The 17,511-nt window shown below is 43.1% G+C and overlaps 1 protein-coding gene across 1 annotated transcript in view; it reads left to right on the top strand.

The window, feature by feature from the left end:
- cep131 (centrosomal protein 131) overlaps nucleotides 1-17,511 on the top strand; it is a 56,151-nt gene that overhangs the window by 15,069 nt on the left and 23,571 nt on the right. Inside the window, exons 12-27 of the mRNA XM_079577487.1 lie at nucleotides 54-251; nucleotides 295-696; nucleotides 863-980; nucleotides 1,047-1,117; nucleotides 1,542-1,667; nucleotides 1,814-2,119; nucleotides 7,072-7,197; nucleotides 7,750-7,866; nucleotides 8,730-8,759; nucleotides 8,908-9,010; nucleotides 9,087-9,288; nucleotides 14,995-15,051; nucleotides 15,764-15,871; nucleotides 17,020-17,137; nucleotides 17,228-17,302; nucleotides 17,439-17,511. The exon at nucleotides 17,439-17,511 is cut by the window's right edge and continues 70 nt beyond it. Coding sequence (XP_079433613.1) covers nucleotides 54-251; nucleotides 295-696; nucleotides 863-980; nucleotides 1,047-1,117; nucleotides 1,542-1,667; nucleotides 1,814-2,119; nucleotides 7,072-7,197; nucleotides 7,750-7,866; nucleotides 8,730-8,759; nucleotides 8,908-9,010; nucleotides 9,087-9,288; nucleotides 14,995-15,051; nucleotides 15,764-15,871; nucleotides 17,020-17,137; nucleotides 17,228-17,302; nucleotides 17,439-17,511 — 2,230 coding nt within the window. The remainder of the gene's footprint in view (nucleotides 1-53; nucleotides 252-294; nucleotides 697-862; nucleotides 981-1,046; nucleotides 1,118-1,541; nucleotides 1,668-1,813; nucleotides 2,120-7,071; nucleotides 7,198-7,749; nucleotides 7,867-8,729; nucleotides 8,760-8,907; nucleotides 9,011-9,086; nucleotides 9,289-14,994; nucleotides 15,052-15,763; nucleotides 15,872-17,019; nucleotides 17,138-17,227; nucleotides 17,303-17,438) is intronic.

The raw sequence follows: 17,511 nt of genomic DNA, 5'->3' as shown, positions 1-17,511 counted from the left end.
GTCCACCTGTCCTCAGGTAACTCCTCCCAGTCACAGAGTCCACCTGTCCTCAGGTAACTCCTCCCAGTCACAGAGAGTCCACCTGTCCTCAGGTAACTCCTCCCAGTCACAGAGAGCCCACCTGTCCTCAGGTAACTCCTCCCAGTCACAGAGAGTCCACCTGTCCTCAGGTAACTCCTCCCAGTCACAGAGAGCCCACCTGTCCTCAGGTAACTCCTCCTCCCAGTCACAGAGAGCCCACCTGTCCTCAGGTAACTCCTCCTCCCAGTCACAGAGAAGTCCACCTGTCCTCAGGTAACTCCTCCTCCCAGTCACAGAGAGCCCACCTGTCCTCAGGTAACTCCTCCTCCCAGTCACAGAGAGCCCACCTGTCCTCAGGTAACTCCTCCTCCCAGTCACAGAGAGTCCACCTGTCCTCAGGTAACTCCTCCCAGTCACAGAGAGCCCACCTGTCCTCAGGTAACTCCTCCTCCCAGTCACAGAGAGCCCACCTGTCCTCAGGTAACTCCTCCCAGTCACAGAGAGCCCACCTGTCCTCAGGTAACTCCTCCCAGTCACAGAGAGCCCACCTGTCCTCAGGTAACTCCTCCCAGTCACAGAGAGCCCACCTGTCCTCAGGTAACTCCTCCCAGTCACAGAGAGCCCACCTGTCCTCAGGTAACTCCTCCCAGTCACAGAGAGCCCACCTGTCCTCAGGTAACTCCTCCCAGTCACAGAGAGTCCACCTGTCCTCAGGTGCAGATGTTGTCCTTCACAAACCTGCAGGTCCAGTGTTTTTCTGAGGGAGAGAAAAGCGAGTGATGTTTGTAGAGGTGTTACAGTCTGATCCTGCAGCTCCTGACCCTCTGTGTCCTGTGTCCAGGGCTGCAGTGCTGAGCCTGAGCTCCGGGTGGCGTCTGTGAGCAGAATGAAGTCTCCCGCTGCAGCAAGCAGGAGCCCCGCCCCTCTGTCGCCCGGCAACAACAAACTCTCCAACACTGGTCAGAGGCGGAGCTTTAGTGTCACATTCACATGTTTTACAAATGTTTAACCCTGATCTGTTACAGACGCTCAGCTGAACATCGACTTCACTGACCTGACCTTCAGAGCCGTGTCCCCAGCCCCGCCCCCTCTTCAGGTAACTCCTCCCAGTCACAGAGAGTCCACCTGTCCTCAGGTAACTCCTCCTCCCAGTCACAGAGAGCCCACCTGTCCTCAGGTAACTCCTCAGCCAATCACAGAGAGCCCACTGTCCTCAGGTAACTCCTCAGCCAATCACAGAGAGCCCACCTGTCCTCAGGTAGCTCCTCAGCCAATCACAGAGTCCACCTGTCCTCAGGTAACTCCTCAGCCAATCACAGAGAGCCCACTGTCCTCAGGTAACTCCTCAGCCAATCACAGAGAGCCCACTGTCCTCAGGTAACTCCTCAGCCAATCACAGAGAGTCCACCTGTCCTCAGGTAACTCCTCAGCCAATCACAGGGGGCGCTGGTGTTCATGTACTGTCCTTATGTGACCACAGGGGGCGCTGGTGTTCATGTACTGTCCTTATGTGACCACAGGGGGCGCTGGTGGAGGAGCAGAGGTTTCAGTCTAAGACGACTCTGAATGACCTGCTGGACTCGCTGAGGCTTTTAGAGGAGGAGCCGAGCCGACTGCAGCCCCGCCCCCACAAGGACTCTCTGCAGGTACTATTGCTCCTGCCTCGCTGAGTTCTTCTGTGTAGATGTTCAGAGAGCTCTCAGTCATGCAGGAGTCGTCCATCATAATCAGTGATGGTAAAGGTCTGAGCTCAGAGGTCTTTAGTGTCGCTAACGAAGCCTGTGATTCTCAGGCCTCCACGTCCCTCACGGCCCATAACCTCCAGCGCCACGTGCTGCAGAGCGTCCCTCGGCCTGAAGGGGGCGCTCTGCTGTCAGAGGCCAAGCTGCAGAGCATCATGAGCTTCCTGGACGAGATGGAGAAGAGCGAGCAGGAGAGGCCGCGCTCCGCCCCCTCGCCGGCGCCGCCGTCAGAGCACGAGCTGACGGGGGCGGAGCCTCTCTCGGCCACAGCGGCCGAGGTCAGCGGGAACATGACGAGGATCAGGCTGGAGCTGGAGGAGAAGAGGCGCACGGTCCAGCTGCTGCAGGCCGCGCTGGTAACACATCTGTAACATCTGTATGATAGACCTAACACATCTGTAACATCAGTATGATAGACCTAACACATCTGTAACATCTGTGTGATAGACCTAACACATCTGTAACATCTGTATGATAGACCTAACACATCTGTAACATCTGTGTGATAGACCTAACACATCTGTAACATCTGTAACATCTGTATGACAGACCTAACACATCTGTAACATCAGTATGATAGACCTAACACATCTGTAACATCTGTGTGATAGACCTAACACATCTGTAACATCTGTATGATAGACGTAACACATCTGTAACATCTGTATGATAGACGTAACACATCTGTAACATCAGTATGATAGACCTAACACATCTGTAACATCAGTATGATAGACCTAACACATCTGTAACATCTGTATGATAGACCTAACACATCTGTAACATCAGTATGATAGACCTAACACATCTATAACATCTGTATGATAGACCTAACACATCTATAACATCTGTATGATAGACCTAACACATCTGTAACATCTGTATGACAGACCTCACACATCTGTAACATCTGTATGATAGACCTCACACATCTGTAACATCTGTATGATAGACCTAACACATCTGTAACATCTGTATGATACACCTAACACATCTGTAACATCTGTATGATAGACCTAACACATCTGTAACATCAGTATGATAGGCCTAACACATCTGTAACATCAGTATGATAGACCTAACACATCTGTAACATCTGTATGATAGGCCTAACACATCTGTAACATCTGTATGATAGACCTAACACATCTGTAACATCAGTATGATAGGCCTAACACATCTGTAACATCAGTATGATAGGCCTAACACATCTGTAACATCTGTCTTTATGATAGACGTAACACATCTGTAACATCTGTATGATAGACCTAACACATCTGTAACATCAGTATGATAGGCCTAACACATCTGTAACATCTGTATGATAGACCTAACACATCTGTAACATCTGTATGATAGACGTAACACATCTGTAACATCAGTATGATAGACCTAACACATCTGTAACATCTGTATGATAGACCTCACACATCTGTAACATCTGTATGATAGGCCTAACACATCTGTAACATCTGTATGATAGGCCTAACACATCTGTAACATCTGTATGATAGGCCTAACACATCTGTAACATCTGTATGACAGACCTAACACATCTGTAACATCTGTATGATAGACCTAACACATCTGTAACATCAGTATGATAGACCTAACACATCTGTAACATCTGTATGATAGGCCTAACACATCTGTAACATCTGTATGATAGACCTAACACATCTGTAACATCTGTATGATAGGCCTAACACATCTGTAACATCTGTATGATAGGCCTAACACATCTGTAACATCTGTATGATAGACGTAACACATCTGTAACATCTGTATGATAGGCCTAACACATCTGTAACATCTGTATGATAGACGTAACACATCTGTAACATCTGTAACATCAGTATGATAGACCTAACACATCTGTAACATCTGTATGATAGACCTCACACATCTGTAACATCTGTATGATAGACGTAACACATCTGTAACATCTGTATGATAGACCTAACACATCTGTAACATCTGTATGATAGACCTGACACATCTGTAACATCTGTATGATAGACCTAACACATCTGTAACATCTGTATGATACACCTAACACATCTGTAACATCTGTATGATAGACCTAACACATCTGTAACATCAGTATGATAGGCCTAACACATCTGTAACATCTGTATGATAGACCTAACACATCTGTAACATCTGTATGATACACCTAACACATCTGTAACATCAGTATGATAGGCCTAACACATCTGTAACATCAGTATGATAGACCTAACACATCTGTAACATCTGTATGATAGACCTCACACATCTGTAACATCTGTATGATAGGCCTAACACATCTGTAACATCTGTATGATAGACGTAACACATCTGTAACATCTGTAACATCAGTATGATAGACCTAACACATCTGTAACATCTGTATGATAGACCTCACACATCTGTAACATCTGTATGATAGACGTAACACATCTGTAACATCAGTATGATAGACCTAGCACATCTGTAACATCTGTATGATAGGCCTCACACATCTGTAACATCTGTATGATAGACCTCACACATCTGTAACATCTGTATGATAGACGTAACACATCTGTAACATCAGTATGATAGACCTCACACATCTGTAACATCTGTATGATAGACGTAACACATCTGTAACATCAGTATGATAGACCTAACACATCTGTAACATCTGTATGATAGGCCTCACACATCTGTAACATCAGTATGATAGACGTAACACATCTGTAACATCTGTATGATAGACCTAACACATCTGTAACATCTGTATGATAGACCTAACACATCTGTAACATCAGTATGATAGACCTAACACATCTGTAACATCTGTATGATAGACCTAACACATCTGTAACATCAGTATGATAGGCCTAACACATCTGTAACATCTGTATGATAGACGTAACACATCTGTAACATCAGTATGATAGGCCTAACACATCTGTAACATCTGTATGATAGACCTAACACATCTGTAACATCTGTCTTTATGATAGACCTGACACATCTGTAACATCTGTATGATAGACCTGACACATCTGTAACATCTGTATGATAGGCCTAACACATCTGTAACATCAGTATGATAGACCTAACACATCTGTAACATCTGTATGATAGACCTAACACATCTGTAACATCTGTCTTTATGATAGACCTGACACATCTGTAACATCTGTATGATAGACCTGACACATCTGTAACATCTGTATGATAGGCCTAACACATCTGTAACATCTGTATGATAGACCTAACACATCTGTAACATCTGTATGATAGACCTCACACATCTGTAACATCTGTATGATAGACGTAACACATCTGTAACATCTGTATGATAGACCTAACACATCTGTAACATCAGTATGATAGGCCTAACACATCTGTAACATCTGTATGATAGACCTAACACATCTGTAACATCTGTATGATAGACCTAACACATCTGTAACATCTGTATGATAGACCTAACACATCTGTAACATCTGTATGATAGACCTAACACATCTGTAACATCTGTATGATAGACCTAACACATCTGTAACATCTGTATGATAGACCTAACACATCTGTAACATCTGTATGATAGACCTAACACATCTGTAACATCTGTATGATAGACCTAACACATCTGTAACATCTGTATGATAGACCTAACACATCTGTAACATCTGTATGATAGACGTAACACATCTGTAACATCTGTATGATAGACGTAACACATCTGTAACATCTGTATGATAGACCTAACACATCTGTAACATCTGTATGATAGACCTAACACATCTGTAACATCTGTAACATCTGTATGACAGGCCTAACACATCTGTAACATCTGTATGACAGACCTAACACATCTGTAACATCAGTATGATAGACCTAACACATCTGTAACATCTGTATGATAGACGTAACACATCTGTAACATCTGTATGATAGACCTAACACATCTGTAACATCAGTATGATAGGCCTAACACATCTGTAACATCTGTATGACAGACCTAACACATCTGTAACATCAGTATGATAGACCTAACACATCTGTAACATCAGTATGACCTAACACATCTGTAACATCTGTATGATAGGCCTCACACATCTGTAACATCTGTATGATAGACGTAACACATCTGTAACATCAGTATGATAGACCTAACACATCTGTAACATCTGTATGATAGGCCTAACACATCTGTAACATCTGTATGATAGACCTGACACATCTGTAACATCTGTATGATAGACCTAACACATCTGTAACATCTGTATGATAGACCTAACACATCTGTAACATCTGTATGATAGGCCTCACACATCTGTAACATCTGTATGATAGACGTAACACATCTGTAACATCTGTATGATAGACCTAACACATCTGTAACATCTGTATGATAGACCTCACACATCTGTAACATCTGTATGATAGACGTAACACATCTGTAACATCAGTATGATAGACCTAACACATCTGTAACATCTGTATGATAGACCTAACACATCTGTACCATCTGTATGATAGGCCTCACACATCTGTAACATCTGTATGATAGACCTAACACATCTGTAACATCTGTAACATCTGTATGACAGGCCTAACACATCTGTAACATCTGTATGATAGACGTAACACATCTGTAACATCTGTATGATAGACCTAACACATCTGTAACATCTGTATGATAGACCTAACACATCTGTAACATCTGTATGATAGACCTAACACATCTGTAACATCTGTATGATAGACCTAACACATCTGTAACATCTGTAACATCTGTATGACAGGCCTAACACATCTGTAACATCTGTATGATAGACCTAACACATCTGTAACATCTGTAACATCTGTATGACAGACCTAACACATCTGTAACATCAGTATGATAGGCCTAACACATCTGTAACATCTGTATGATAGACCTAACACATCTGAAACATCTGTATGATAGACCTCACACATCTGTAACATCTGTATGATAGGCCTAACACATCTGTAACATCTGTATGATAGGCCTAACACATCTGTAACATCAGTATGATAGACCTCACACATCTGTAACATCTGTATGATAGGCCTAACACATCTGTAACATCAGTATGATAGACCTCACACATCTGTAACATCTGTATGATAGGCCTAACACATCTGTAACATCAGTATGATAGACCTCACACATCTGTAACATCTGTATGATAGGCCTAACACATCTGTAACATCTGTATGATAGACCTAACACATCTGTAACATCAGTATGATAGACCATGACCATGCTGCTCCAGTGTAACTGTGGTGTTGTTCCGCTCAGGCCCAGCAGAGGGAGCTGACGGCGCGTCACGTCAAAGAAACAGAGAACGAGCTGAACAGGAACTTCCAACTTCAGAAAGAGCAATATGAGGCGACGATCCAGAGGCACCTGTCCTTCATCGACCAGGTAAGACTAGCACTACTAGCAATACTACCAATACTAGCAATACTACTACGAATATTACTAGGGCTGGGTACCGTTAAACATTACCAGTCTGATATGGAAAAGAAGGTTTAGGTACTACTGTACTGGTATCGAAAAAATGTTAGTATTCGAAGCAGGAACCAAATAAAAATAAAAATATAAAATCTTTTATTTTATTTTATTTATTTATTTATTTTTTATTGCTGGTCATCAAAATATGAAAAATAAAAATAAAAATGGGAAAAAATTTGGGAAAAAAGTAGAAGTGTTTCTCTGCCCTTTTGTTGTTAAAAGACTTTTTTTGTTTTTTTCACCTCAAGTAAATGATACAAATGTGAAAGAAAGAAATGAAATGGAAGGAAAAATCTGTGTGTTGAACCTTACAGATGATCAGTGATGTGTGTTAAACCTTGCAGCTGATCAGTGATGTGTGTTAAACCTTGCAGCTGATGAGTTATGTGTGTTAAACCTTACAGCTGATCAGTGATGTGTTAAACCTTACAGCTGATCAGTGATGTGTGTTAAACCTTGCAGCTGATCAACGATAAGAAGGCGCTGAGTGAGCGCTGTGAGGGCGTGGTCTCTGAGCTCAAACTGGTCGACCATAAATACACCAAGAAGATCCAGCAGATGCAGGAGCAGCACGACATGGTGAGGCCCAGAGAGCACCCGCTACAGATACTCTTATAGTACTATACTCTTAATACTACAGAGATACTACAGAGAGAGCACCCTCTACAGATACCTTTAAAGAGGGGGTGTTCTGCTTTAAAGAGGGGGTGTTCTGCTTTAAAGAGGGGGTGTTCTGCTTTCTTCAGTCCCATAGCACCAGTCTATATCTCACTACAATGATGACAAACCTTCTGTTGGTCTGTAAATGCAGTAAATTAGAATAACTGCCTTGTATAAAATGTCTCTCTCAAAATGGCTGTAGTGAATGTCTTGAAATAGGCCTCTGTCTCTTTAAGAACCTCTGAGCCTTTAGGCACGCCCCCTCCACACGCTGTCTGTGGCATCAGTGGGGAGGGGGTTCTGCTGAGGAGCAGTGGTTGGTTACTCGGCTGGTGACCAAAGCTCGGAGGCGTCTCCAGGAGGTGGGGGCGTTCCTAGGAGGACTCAGGCAAACCTATCCCTAAAATGGCCGCCATCAGAGTTTTTACAGATTACTCAAAATGGCCGCCGTCAGAGTTTTTACAGATTACTCAGAAATACGTGAATGAGGGAGTGACAGAATAACATGATGGAAAGCTGGAATAATACCCCCCCTTTAATACTACAGAGATGCTGTGACGTCACTCACATTCCCTCTGTCCAGACTGTCCAGGGTCAGGAACTAAACTGAGGCCGTCAGTGAACCAGAGCAAACAATGACATCACACAGACTCTGAGGAACTGTGTCCTAACACCTTTCTCTTCCTCCTCGTCTCCTTTGTCTCCTCTTCCTCCTCCCCCCTCTCTCTCCTCCCTCTCTCCTCCCCCCTCTCTCCTCCCCCCTCCCCTTGCCTGTGCTGTAGGTGTGGCAGATTCTGGCTCCTCTCTGTGAGGTAACTCTCCCTTTTGCTGCTGCTGTTCTCCTTCCTCTCATCCCTCCCCCTGTACCTCTCCGCCCCTGACTCTGCATGTGTCATAACTCCCTCATTCACCCTGATGCCCTCCCTCCGGGCCCACACCTGACCCTGACTGTGTGTCCAGGAGATCAAGAAGCTGAAGGAGCTGATGGCCGCCACCGAGAAGACCCGGCGCGAGAAGTGGATCGACGAGAAGACCCGGAAGATCAAGGAGATCACGGTCAAAGGTCAGACACGGCTCTCTGGTAAAGCATGAGACCCCATTGGACATGTTTTAGGACGGGGTGTGACGTGTGGGTGCAGGTCTGGAGCCGGAGATCCAGAGGATGATCTGCAAACACAAGCAGGAGCTGAACAAACTGCGCTCCCTGCACCAAGCGGAGCTGCTGCAGGCGGACGAGAGAGCGGCCCAGCGTTTCATCCAGCAAACAGAAGAGCTGAGAGAGAGACTGCAGAGAGAGAGAGAGGAGGAGGTCCAGAGGGAGAGAGAGAGCTCCAAACACAGGTGAATATACAGGAGCTGAGAGAGAGAGACTGCAGAGAGAGAGAGACGAGGAGGTCCAGAGGGAGAGAGAGAGCTCCAAACACAGGTGAATATACAGGAGCTGAGAGAGAGACGGCAGAGAGAGAGAGACGAGGAGGTCCAGAGGGAGAGAGAGAGCTCCAAACACAGGTACATATACAGGAGCTGAGAGAGAGACTGCAGAGAGAGAGACGAGGAGGTCCAGAGGGAGAGAGAGAGCTCCAAACACAGGTACATATACAGGAGCTGAGAGAGAGAGGAGGAGAGAGAGAGACGAGGAGGTCCAGAGGGAGAGAGAGAGCTCCAAACACAGGTGAATATACAGGAGCTGAGAGAGAGACTGCAGAGAGAGAGAGACGAGGAGGTCCAGAGGGAGAGAGAGAGCTCCAAACACAGGTGAATATACAGGAGCTGAGAGACATTTTTTCGTAATTTTTTCGTAATTTTTTCGTAATTTTTTCGTCATTTTTTTGTCATTTTTTTGTCACATTTTTGTCATTTTTTGTCACATTTTTGTCACATTTTTGTCATTTTTTTGTCACATTTTTGTCATTTTTTGTCACATTTTTGTCATATTTTTGTCATTTTTTTCATCAATTTTTCGTAAATTTTTCGTAAATTTTTTGTCATTTTTTCATCAATTTTTTGTTATTTTTTCGTCATTTTTTTGTCACATTTTTGTCACATTTTTGACATTTTTTCGTCAATTTTTCGTCATTTTTTTCACATTTTTGTCATTTTTTCATCAATTTTTGTTAATTTTTCGTCATTTTTTTGTCATTTTTTCGTCACATTTTTGTCATTTTTTTGTCACATTTTTGACATTTTTTTTGTCACATTTTTGTCATTTTTTTGTCACATTTTTGTCATTTTTTTTGTCACATTTTTGACATTTTTTCGTCAATTTTTCGTCGTTTTTTTCACATTTTTTTCCACATTTTTGTAATTTTTTCATCAATTTTTTGTTATTTTTTCGTCATTTTTTTGTCACATTTTTTTCCACATTTTTGTCATTTTTTCATCAATTTTTCGTTATTTTTTCGTCATTTTTTTGTCATTTTTTCGTCATTTTTTCGTCACATTTTTTTCACATTTTTGTCATTTTTTCATCAATTTTTGTTAATTTTTCGTCATTTTTTTGTCATTTTTTCGTCATTTTTTCGTCACATTTTTGTCATTTTTTGTCACATTTTTGTCACATTTTTGTCATTTTTTTGTCACATTTTTGTCATTTTTTGTCACATTTTTGTCATTTTTTTGTCACATTTTTGTCATTTTTTGTCACATTTTTGTATCATATTTTTGTCATTTTTTCGTCAATTTTTCGTCGTTTTTTTCACATTTTTTTCCACATTTTTGTCATTTTTTCATCAATTTTTCGTTATTTTTTCGTCATTTTTTTGTCACATTTTTGTCACATTTTTGTATCATATTTTTGTCATTTTTTCATCAATTTTTCGTTAATTTTTCGTCATTTTTTTGTCATTTTTTCGTCATTTTTTCGTCACATTTTTGTTATTTTTTTGTCACATTTTTTGAGCTGAGAGAGAGAGACTGCAGAGAGAGAGACGAGGAGGTCCAGAGGGAGAGAGAGAGCTCCAAACACAGGTACATATACAGGAGCTGAGAGAGAGACTGCAGAGAGAGAGAGACGAGGAGGTCCAGAGGGAGAGAGAGAGCTCCAAACACAGGTACATATACAGGAGCTGAGAGAGAGACTGCAGAGAGAGAGAGACGAGGAGGTCCAGAGGGAGAGAGAGAGCTCCAAACACAGGTGAATATACAAGAGCTGAGAGAGAGACTGCAGAGAGAGAGAGACGAGGAGGTCCAGAGGGAGAGAGAGAGCTCCAAACACAGGTGAATATACAAGAGCTGAGAGAGAGACTGCAGAGAGAGAGAGACGAGGAGGTCCAGAGGGAGAGAGAGAGCTCCAAACACAGGTACATATACAGGAGCTGAGAGAGAGAGAGGAGGAGGTCCAGAGGGAGAGAGAGAGCTCCAAACACAGGTACATAAACAGGAGCTGAGAGAGAGACTGCAGAGAGAGAGAGACGAGGAGGTCCAGAGGGAGAGAGAGAGCTCCAAACACAGGTACATAAACAGGAGCTGAGAGAGAGACTGCAGAGAGAGAGAGACGAGGAGGTCCAGAGGGAGAGAGAGAGCTCCAAACACAGGTACATATACAGGAGCTGAGAGAGAGACTGCAGAGAGAGAGAGGAGGAGGTCCAGAGGGAGAGAGAGAGCTCCAAACACAGGTACATATACAGGAGCTGAGAGAGAGACTGCAGAGAGAGAGAGGAGGAGTGTCAGAGGGAGAGAGAGAGCTCCAAACACAGGTACATATACAGGAGCTGAGAGAGAGACTGCAGAGAGAGAGAGACGAGGAGGTCCAGAGGGAGAGAGAGAGCTCCAAACACAGGTGAATATACAAGAGCTGAGAGAGAGACTGCAGAGAGAGAGGAGGAGGAGGTCCAGAGGGAGAGAGAGAGCTCCAAACACAGGTACATATACAGGAGCTGAGAGAGAGACTGCAGAGAGAGAGAGAGACGAGGAGGTCCAGAGGGAGAGAGAGAGCTCCAAACACAGGTACATATACAGGAGCAGAGAGAGAGACTGCAGAGAGAGAGAGACGAGGAGGTCCAGAGGGAGAGAGAAAGCTCCAAACACAGGTACATATACAGGAGCAGAGAGAGAGACTGCAGAGAGAGAGACGAGGAGGTCCAGAGGGAGAGAGAGAGCTCCAAACACAGGTACATATACAGGAGCTGAGAGAGAGACTGCAGAGAGAGAGAGACGAGGAGGTCCAGAGGGAGAGAGAGAGCTCCAAACACAGGTACATATACAAGAGCTGAGAGAGAGACTGCAGAGAGAGAGAGACGAGGAGGTCCAGAGGGAGAGAGAGAGCTCCAAACACAGGTGAATATACAGGAGCTGAGAGAGAGAGACTGCAGAGAGAGAGAGACGAGGAGGTCCAGAGGGAGAGAGAGAGCTCCAAACACAGGTGAATATACAGGAGCTGAGAGAGAGACGGCAGAGAGAGAGAGACGAGGAGGTCCAGAGGGAGAGAGAGAGCTCCAAACACAGGTACATATACAGGAGCTGAGAGAGAGACTGCAGAGAGAGAGACGAGGAGGTCCAGAGGGAGAGAGAGAGCTCCAAACACAGGTACATATACAGGAGCTGAGAGAGAGAGGAGGAGAGAGAGAGACGAGGAGGTCCAGAGGGAGAGAGAGAGCTCCAAACACAGGTGAATATACAGGAGCTGAGAGAGAGACTGCAGAGAGAGAGAGACGAGGAGGTCCAGAGGGAGAGAGAGAGCTCCAAACACAGGTGAATATACAGGAGCTGAGAGACATTTTTTCGTAATTTTTTCGTAATTTTTTCGTAATTTTTTCGTCATTTTTTTGTCATTTTTTTGTCACATTTTTGTCATTTTTTGTCACATTTTTGTCACATTTTTGTCATTTTTTTGTCACATTTTTGTCATTTTTTGTCACATTTTTGTCATATTTTTGTCATTTTTTTCATCAATTTTTCGTAAATTTTTCGTAAATTTTTTGTCATTTTTTCATCAATTTTTTGTTATTTTTTCGTCATTTTTTTGTCACATTTTTGTCACATTTTTGACATTTTTTCGTCAATTTTTCGTCATTTTTTTCACATTTTTGTCATTTTTTCATCAATTTTTGTTAATTTTTCGTCATTTTTTTGTCATTTTTTCGTCACATTTTTGTCATTTTTTTGTCACATTTTTGACATTTTTTTTGTCACATTTTTGTCATTTTTTTGTCACATTTTTGTCATTTTTTTTGTCACATTTTTGACATTTTTTCGTCAATTTTTCGTCGTTTTTTTCACATTTTTTTCCACATTTTTGTAATTTTTTCATCAATTTTTTGTTATTTTTTCGTCATTTTTTTGTCACATTTTTTTCCACATTTTTGTCATTTTTTCATCAATTTTTCGTTATTTTTTCGTCATTTTTTTGTCATTTTTTCGTCATTTTTTCGTCACATTTTTTTCACATTTTTGTCATTTTTTCATCAATTTTTGTTAATTTTTCGTCATTTTTTTGTCATTTTTTCGTCATTTTTTCGTCACATTTTTGTCATTTTTTGTCACATTTTTGTCACATTTTTGTCATTTTTTTGTCACATTTTTGTCATTTTTTGTCACATTTTTGTCATTTTTTGTCACATTTTTGTATCATATTTTTGTCATTTTTTCGTCAATTTTTCGTCGTTTTTTTCACATTTTTTTCCACATTTTTGTCATTTTTTCATCAATTTTTCGTTATTTTTTCGTCATTTTTTTGTCACATTTTTGTCACATTTTTGTATCATATTTTTGTCATTTTTTCATCAATTTTTCGTTAATTTTTCGTCATTTTTTTGTCATTTTTTCGTCATTTTTTCGTCACATTTTTGTTATTTTTTTGTCACATTTTTTGAGCTGAGAGAGAGAGACTGCAGAGAGAGAGACGAGGAGGTCCAGAGGGAGAGAGAGAGCTCCAAACACAGGTACATATACAGGAGCTGAGAGAGAGACTGCAGAGAGAGAGAGACGAGGAGGTCCAGAGGGAGAGAGAGAGCTCCAAACACAGGTACATATACAGGAGCTGAGAGAGAGACTGCAGAGAGAGAGAGACGAGGAGGTCCAGAGGGAGAGAGAGAGCTCCAAACACAGGTGAATATACAAGAGCTGAGAGAGAGACTGCAGAGAGAGAGAGACGAGGAGGTCCAGAGGGAGAGAGAGAGCTCCAAACACAGGTGAATATACAAGAGCTGAGAGAGAGACTGCAGAGAGAGAGAGACGAGGAGGTCCAGAGGGAGAGAGAGAGCTCCAAACACAGGTACATATACAGGAGCTGAGAGAGAGAGAGGAGGAGGTCCAGAGGGAGAGAGAGAGCTCCAAACACAGGTACATAAACAGGAGCTGAGAGAGAGACTGCAGAGAGAGAGAGACGAGGAGGTCCAGAGGGAGAGAGAGAGCTCCAAACACAGGTACATAAACAGGAGCTGAGAGAGAGACTGCAGAGAGAGAGAGACGAGGAGGTCCAGAGGGAGAGAGAGAGCTCCAAACACAGGTACATATACAGGAGCTGAGAGAGAGACTGCAGAGAGAGAGAGGAGGAGGTCCAGAGGGAGAGAGAGAGCTCCAAACACAGGTACATATACAGGAGCTGAGAGAGAGACTGCAGAGAGAGAGAGGAGGAGTGTCAGAGGGAGAGAGAGAGCTCCAAACACAGGTACATATACAGGAGCTGAGAGAGAGACTGCAGAGAGAGAGAGACGAGGAGGTCCAGAGGGAGAGAGAGAGCTCCAAACACAGGTGAATATACAAGAGCTGAGAGAGAGACTGCAGAGAGAGAGGAGGAGGAGGTCCAGAGGGAGAGAGAGAGCTCCAAACACAGGTACATATACAGGAGCTGAGAGAGAGACTGCAGAGAGAGAGAGAGACGAGGAGGTCCAGAGGGAGAGAGAGAGCTCCAAACACAGGTACATATACAGGAGCAGAGAGAGAGACTGCAGAGAGAGAGAGACGAGGAGGTCCAGAGGGAGAGAGAAAGCTCCAAACACAGGTACATATACAGGAGCAGAGAGAGAGACTGCAGAGAGAGAGACGAGGAGGTCCAGAGGGAGAGAGAGAGCTCCAAACACAGGTACATATACAGGAGCTGAGAGAGAGACTGCAGAGAGAGAGAGACGAGGAGGTCCAGAGGGAGAGAGAGAGCTCCAAACACAGGTACATATACAAGAGCTGAGAGAGAGAGAGAGACTGCACATTTTTGTCATTTTTTCATCAATTTTTTGTCAAATTTGTATCATTTTTTTGTCAAATTTTTATCATTTTTTTGTCATTTTTTGTCACATTTTTGTCATTTTTTTGTCATTTTTTGTCACATTTTTGTCATTTTTTTGTCATTTTTTTGTCATTTTTTGTCACATTTTTGTCATTTTTTTGTCATTTTTTTGTCATTTTTTTGTCATTTTTTTGTCATTTTTTTGTCATTTTTTTGTCACATTTTTGTCATTTTTTCGTCACATTTTTGTCATTTTTTTGTCATTTTTTCGTCACATTTTTGTCATTTGTTTTTCATTTTTTCGTCACATTTTTTTCATTTTTTTGTCATTTTTTTTGTCATTTTTTCGTCATTTTTTCATCACATTTTTGTCATTTTTTTGTCATTTTTTTGTCACATTTTTGTCACATTTTTGTCATTTTTTCGTCACATTTTTGGAGCTGAGAGAGAGACTGCAGAGAGAGAGAGAGGAGGCGTGTCAGAGGGAGGAGGAGGCGTGTCAGAGAGGGAGGAGGCGTGTCAGAGGGAGAGGAGGCGTGTCAGAAAGAGAGGAGGCGTGTCAGAGGGAGAGGAGGCGTGTCAGAGAGAGGAGGCGTGTCAGAAAGAGAGGAGGCGTGTCAGAGGGAGGAGCTATAACAGATGTGATGTTCACAGATATGAGAAGCAGCTGCAGGAGGAGGAGCTGGTTCTGCAGCAGCAGAGGAGGCGTCTGTACCAGGAGGTGGCGCTGGAGAAAGACCGACTGGCTGAGCTCGCCACGAGGTAAGAATCAGCGACCCAACCCCCCCCTCTGTCCCAGCGATCCAACCCCCCCCAACTCTGTCCCAACGACCCAACCCCCCCCTCTGTCCCAATGATCCAAACCCCCCCTCTGTCCCAGCGACCCAACCCCCCCCTCTGTCCCAATGATCCAAACCCCCCCTCTGTCCCAGCGACCCAACCCCCCCCTCTGTCCCCAACATCAGGACACAAGTTCAGAGGGATTCATGAAGTAGTTTTGTATAAAGTACTGGTTGTCTTGTAGGCAGCATGTAGAGCTGGAGGAAGTAGTCTAAGTAAGGACTAAACACCTGGGAGCCGCGTTAGACGGTTCTAACGGCCGACACAGTGTTGTTCCTCCTGCATTCTAACGTCTAACGCGGCTCCTCGTTGTTTAATCCGCTTATACCAGGGTCCCACAAACCTAACATTTATAATAAATGTGTTTTTCATTGACTAAAGTCACTAAATCTGCCAGACTACGGGACTATTTTGTGTGGGTTATTAGCCGGTCACTGAAGGCTGGTCTCAGAGCGAGTCATTCTCCGCAGCTATTACGAGGATCTCAGTCAGGCTCAACGACACAACATCAGCACAGAATCACAACACAACAGGACTAACCCGGAAACACTTTTCCCTGGAAGTAAACACCCATATGCGCCACTCGTGGGCACCACTTATTTACCTTTTATGTTTTTTTGTCTTTTTTTTGACGTTTTTTTGTTCCTTTTTTTTTTTCGTTTTTTTGTCGTTTTTTGTCGTTATTTTTTCATTTTATTTTATTTAATTATTTTTTTTTTTTCGTTTTTTGTTGTTTAGTTGTAGTTTTTTCACACAAAATTTTTTTTTTAAATTTTTTTTTTTTTTTTTGTCGTTTTTTTGTCGTTTTTTTGTCGTTTTTTGTCGTTTTTTCCATTTTATTTGATTTTTTTTTCATTTTTTTTTCATTTTCTTTCATTTTTTTTCATTTTTTTTCGTTTTTTTGTCGTTTTTTGTCGTTTTTTTGTTTTGTTGCTATGGCGACGCCACAGCGGAGTGACATCCCAGTGATTTAACTACCGGACTACGTGTGCGGTTATACCAAAATAATGCACCGGCCAATCAGAGTCCAGGATTCACCCAGACCATGGTATAAAGTACTTGTCTTGTAGGCAGCGTGTGGAGCTGGAGGAGCTCCGGGCTCAGCTGGAGGAGAACAGTTCTGTGGCCGGACGAGCTCTGAGACAAGAACTGGAGAAAACCCGAGAGGAGCAGGAGCGGAGACACCAGGTAAATACTACTGCAAATACTACTACAGCAAATACTACTACTGCACTCCAGTACAGTACTCCTCCAGCTGAACCTGTACCTTTGTGTCAGATGGAGATGACGACTCTGCAGGAGCGACTGCAGGCGGAGAGACAGGGCTGGGAGGACTCCTGCAGGAGAGAACAGGTACTGCACCTGCTGCCCATCACTGTAGGACATGCATGTGCGTGTTTGTACATACATGTGCGTGTTTGTACATACATGTGCGTGTTTGTACATACATGTGCGTGTTTATATTCACACACCGGCGTCGTGAGCGCAGGAGGCGTGGCTTCGGACGCGAGAGCGAGAACTGAAGGAGGAGCTGAAGAAGCAGCGAGACCAAGAAATCCAGA

This window comes from Gobius niger (assembly GCF_951799975.1).
Source record: "Gobius niger genome assembly, chromosome: 19".
Lineage (NCBI taxonomy): Eukaryota > Metazoa > Chordata > Actinopteri > Gobiiformes > Gobiidae > Gobius > Gobius niger.
The sequence above is the reverse complement of the archived record's forward strand: the minus strand, read 5'-3'. Positions and strand labels throughout refer to the sequence as shown.